Raw genomic sequence first — 4,699 nt, 5'->3', positions numbered from 1 at the left:
AAAATTCCACTCGAATACAAAAAAAAAAGTTATTCTCAATTGTGAACACAATATACGAATTTCAGTGATACACTATCATTTTTCTGGCCTAAACATATAGGAGGAATTCAACTCACATAGAAATCACATATACAGATATCAGTGATACACTATCATTTCTAAATGTTTCTTTTTATAAAAATTCCAAAAAAATACAAGAAATTTTTTTTAAAAAATTCTGATATCAAATTCAATATTTATTGTAATAATATCTAATTCAATATTTATTAATCTACAATTTTTAAATTCAAAATTTATTGTAGTAACAGGTTATGTATTATTTTATTTATTTGTATATAGATAAATAAAATTGGTATATTATAATAAAATTTTATTTATTTTAAAACAATTAATAATATTTACAATATGTATGTTAAAAACTAAATTTATATTTTAATCAATTTGTGTATTAACGGTATATATATATATATATATATATAATCTATAATCTGTACCGGTTTTTGTACCTTCCAATATATTTCTCCCGTACGTACCGCAGTTGAAACCGTACCGCACTGTAATACTGCTTTCTCTGCACCACAAAAAACGCGGTTACCATTCGGACCCTCTTATCTATCTTATCTATCCTATATTTTATTAATAACTAGATTAGGACCCGCGTATTCGCGGGTTTAAAACAAAAAAATTTATAACCCGTGTAAGAAAATAAAATTAGGACCCGCGTACGCGGGTTTATAACTAAAATTTTTGTAACCCGTATAAAAAATAAAATTAGATATTCTATAAAGTATTTATAAATTATCTAATTTAATTTTCTCTTTGTTTATTAATTATTTTCATATATTTTTTCATTATCATTCATGTTTCAAAATTTTATATCTTCATCCGGTGAAATCAATCTTTACGTATCAACCTCATAAACGTTTACAAAAGAATTTGTAACTTATCAAAACGTGTAAAAGCATACAAAAATATCACATTTAGATCAAAACCTCTATTATAACACAATAAACAGAAAGGAACGTCTCTAAATCCTCGCATCCACAAAAACATTAGTACACTAACCCTAAATAATCACATCAAAAGTAAAACATATTATACATTTATCCAATAAAATAAATCATAGAGTATCAACCTACTAAACGTTAACAAAATAGTTCGACACCAATTATTAAAACATATAACCAATACCAAAATAATTAGTTTTTGATCAAAACTTACTTTATCATACGATGATCGCGTCTAGACCAATCAGTTGAAACATTACTGAAATCTTCATGCATCGATACATATGGTTTTTTCCACATCCTCCAAATTTATAACCATAATAAAAACATAATTATAATTTCTATTTTTTTTTTTTCAATTCTATAAACTTATATTAACAGTTATAAAACCCAATAAATCCATATGAGCTGATATGAATACCTATCAAGGTATAAACTGAAATGCGGTGAAAATTTTAAATTTTTTTTCCATTAATTCGACGATAGATTTAAAAAAATACATATATTTACCCGTAATTATCGAAAGAGTTTTTTAAAAAATTCACTTTTCATGAAGTAGAGGTAAAAAATTTAGGCTTTGTTTTAATTAATTCAACGATATATTTAAAAAATACATATATTTACCCGTAATTATCGACAGAGTTTTTTTAAAAATTCATTTTTCATGAAGTAGGGAAAATTCATCATTTAAAAAAAATACATATATTTACCTATAATTATCGAAAGAGTTTTTTTAAAAAAATTTACTTTTCATGAAGTAGGGATGAAAATTTTAGGTTTTTTTTTTTATTAATTCGACAATATATTTTAAAAATACATATATTTACCCGTAATTATCGACATAGTTTTAAAAAAAAATCACTTTACATGAAGTAGAGAAAAATCATTCCTCTGAGCTTTGTCAACATTATCTTTTTAGATTTTTAAAATTATTTTATTTATAATTTTCTTAACATTATTTTTTTCTATTTTCAAATTTATTTAAATTTTAATATTTTCTCATAATTATCTTTTTACATATTTAAAATTGTTAAAAGCAAATATTTTTTTGACATGTGTCAACATCTATAACCGATAAATATGACACGTGTCGCGATCTCTTGAGTTACTAACTTCGAAAACCCAACTTTATATAATAAGATGCAATATGCAATCGATTTAGTAATGTTGGTTAAGTACTTGTACCGGTTTGTGGTCCAATATACTATGTAAGGAAAACTTTTCCTTTTTTAGCATAATAATCAAACTAGATAGTGACCTGCGGTGCACCGCGGGGTAATTTTGGCTTTACGGTTTATAAGTTTAGACTAAACTTATTTAAACCCAAATCAAATTTATTTTTAACTAAAAGTACTAACTAATGATTAATTGGCTAATTTAATTTAGGCTAACTAAAAAATTATGGACTAATTAAACTCTAAACCCAATATTTCTAGGCCCATCTAAGCCCATCCTATCTAGGCCCATCTAAGCCCATCCTATCTTAACCCTGATCCACTGACAACTAACCCTAGAGCACACTTAGCCAAAATTCAGAGACTCTCGCCTCCTTCTTTCTCTCGCCGAAACAACAATTTCCAGAAGGTTTCCAGCTCTAGATCCTTTCAGTCCTCTGAAGCTAAAAAGGTTTGTCAATTTCTGTTTGAATTTCGTTGTTCCATAGCTTAAAATGTTGTTTTGTAGCGAGAAATTTCGTGTTCATTATCTTACTCTCACTCTCTCTCTTTCTTCAGTCCGTCGTCACTCAAACACTTCACAATCGCCGCGACTCCTCTGTGACCGTCTCCACCGCTCAAAATCTCCCGCTGAATCGCTAATTACACAGTCTCCGGTAAACTTCTCTTCTCTCTCTGTCTCTCTCTCTCTGCATAGGGCAGTTCGCTTTGTGCATCGTTTAACCTTCACAATCCCTTAAATAAACCCTAGAATGAAATTTAGTTCGAATCGCATAACGCATTGTCGAAATCTGATTGATGGGTCTTGATTTTATGATATGTAATTGATTTTTCTCGATGAAATTTCAAAGCTTGGCTTGTGGAAATTAGAGCATGGTCAAGTACTATGACATTTACTTGAGAGATTCTTCTTATCTTCTCATTTTTCAAATCAAAAATCTTTTGGAAATTAGATACGTCCCCTTAACAACTCGTAATCATCTTCTCCTTCTATGAATTTTTAATATTTTTTTGTATCATCGTTTTGTATGTATGTCAATATATGTTCGCTTTGTTCTGCTGGGATTGGATGACTTCTGTTTCTTGTTTCATGGTATTGCTTATGTCTCATATCTAATGAATTTGTGAATGTTTCCTTTACCCTTCAAACTCTTGCTTGTTAAGGCTGATTGGGATATTGCTCTATTGTTTTGTTCTTGTGTTATCAATTACAATGTAATGGTGTTATCAATGAACTCTGGACTTGATTTGTGTTGGGTCAGCTGAGTAGCTGTGTGCTTACTCTTGGGACAGTTAAATTGTTCAACTCTTTGCTTATGTCCTTGATATGTTATCTCTTCTTCAGGTACTGTAAAGAATGGCCAATCCACATGGCGACGTCATTGCTCATGTGAAACGTAACAATGTACTTGTGGACGTGCACCATGGGTCCAACGGGTATTTCCTGATGATAAAAAACGGCCGAGTCCTTACACGAGCACGGTGGCCAAAGGTATGCTCCTATTTTCTTTTAACAACTCTTTTAAACATAGAACTTTACTTATATGGTTTATGTTTTCTATTTGCAGAACACTGATCCAAACCATCTTTGGTTGGACATCGAAAACTGTGATGTCCCAAAGGATCTACAGCCAGAACTGCTGTACCACATGATCAAGCGCGGGTTGAAAGACCGCAACTACACAGGACCGCTCACCATCACTGCTATTTTTGCCAATACTACAGAGCACATATCTCTAGATATGCAGAGATATGCTTGCAAAGCTGCCGGCAGATATCAGAACTGTGGATATGGGATTGTGTAAGTAGCTTCTCATCTCCTCATCTTATATAAAAATATTTTTACTGATTTAAGAGTTTTGTCTCATTTCAGATAATGCATCTAAAGAAGAACTAAAAGATGCTGCTGACCGTGCAATCGAAAAGGAGATAGAAGCGTTTTCGAATAACCCTGTGAACGATCCTGCTCGCAACGTGATGGTTATGAGCGGAGACAAGATCTTTGTTAAGACACTGCGGGACCTCAGGGGAAAAGGCTACAGGACCTTAGCTGCATTCAGGGTGTCTAGCGACGAGGAGGAGCTCAATGCCCAAGTTTGGGACTCTTGGGTTTTCAGGCAACTTCTAAACCTTCCTTGGACTGTTGGGGAAAAGCCTAGGGAGGAGCAGGACAGGAAAAGGAAGAGATCATCAAGTTCAGCGGTTCTGCAACACTATTGCCGTATGTCTAACGAAAAGAAATTTCCTGCTTAGGTTAGCTTCCTAAAGAAGTACCCAGACCAAAAGGTGGTCATTTTTTTCTCTAGTTGCAGCTCTGTAGAATATCATTATGAAATGATAAGAGCTTTGGATAACGATCTGCGTTGCTTGCGAATCCACGGGAATCTGGATTTGGAGAAGAATCTTCAGACATTTTCAGAGTTCAAGACAAATGGAGGAGGTCTTTTCTTGCTCTGCAGTGATGCTTTGGCACTTGGTCCTCACATTCAAGGAGTGGTAAGTTTGTGCTCTATAAAC

The 4,699-nt window shown here is 32.2% G+C and overlaps 2 protein-coding genes across 6 annotated transcripts in view; one reads left to right on the top strand and one right to left on the bottom strand.

Moving 5' to 3' along the window:
* LOC9321641 overlaps positions 1-4,699 on the bottom strand; it is a 12,767-nt gene that overhangs the window by 4,964 nt on the left and 3,104 nt on the right. For 2 of the 4 annotated variants that reach the window (XM_021031745.1, XM_021031747.1), the window contains exon 3: positions 507-571. The exons of the other annotated variants lie outside the window; for them this stretch is intronic. The gene's annotated coding sequence lies outside the window, so the exon portion shown is untranslated. The remainder of the gene's footprint in view (positions 1-506; positions 572-4,699) is intronic. 4 annotated transcript variants of the gene reach the window in all.
* Positions 2,014-4,692, top strand: LOC9319510. 2 transcript variants are annotated; one of them, XM_021031751.1, is made up of 5 exons: positions 2,014-2,633; positions 2,741-2,838; positions 3,528-3,674; positions 3,751-3,983; positions 4,056-4,692. In XM_021031751.1, exons 3-5 carry the CDS (start codon positions 3,540-3,542, stop codon positions 4,057-4,059), a joined length of 372 nt encoding a protein of 123 aa, XP_020887410.1. In that variant the 5' UTR covers positions 2,014-2,633; positions 2,741-2,838; positions 3,528-3,539; the 3' UTR covers positions 4,060-4,692. The 2 variants fall into 2 exon arrangements, with proteins under 2 accessions (XP_020887410.1, XP_020887409.1); XM_021031750.1 differs by having other exon boundaries at positions 2,741-3,983.

Source organism: Arabidopsis lyrata (assembly GCF_000004255.2).
Source record: "Arabidopsis lyrata subsp. lyrata unplaced genomic scaffold ARALYscaffold_3, whole genome shotgun sequence".
Classification (NCBI taxonomy): Eukaryota; Viridiplantae; Streptophyta; class Magnoliopsida; order Brassicales; family Brassicaceae; genus Arabidopsis; species Arabidopsis lyrata.
This window is presented reverse-complemented; position numbering and strand designations above follow the sequence as displayed.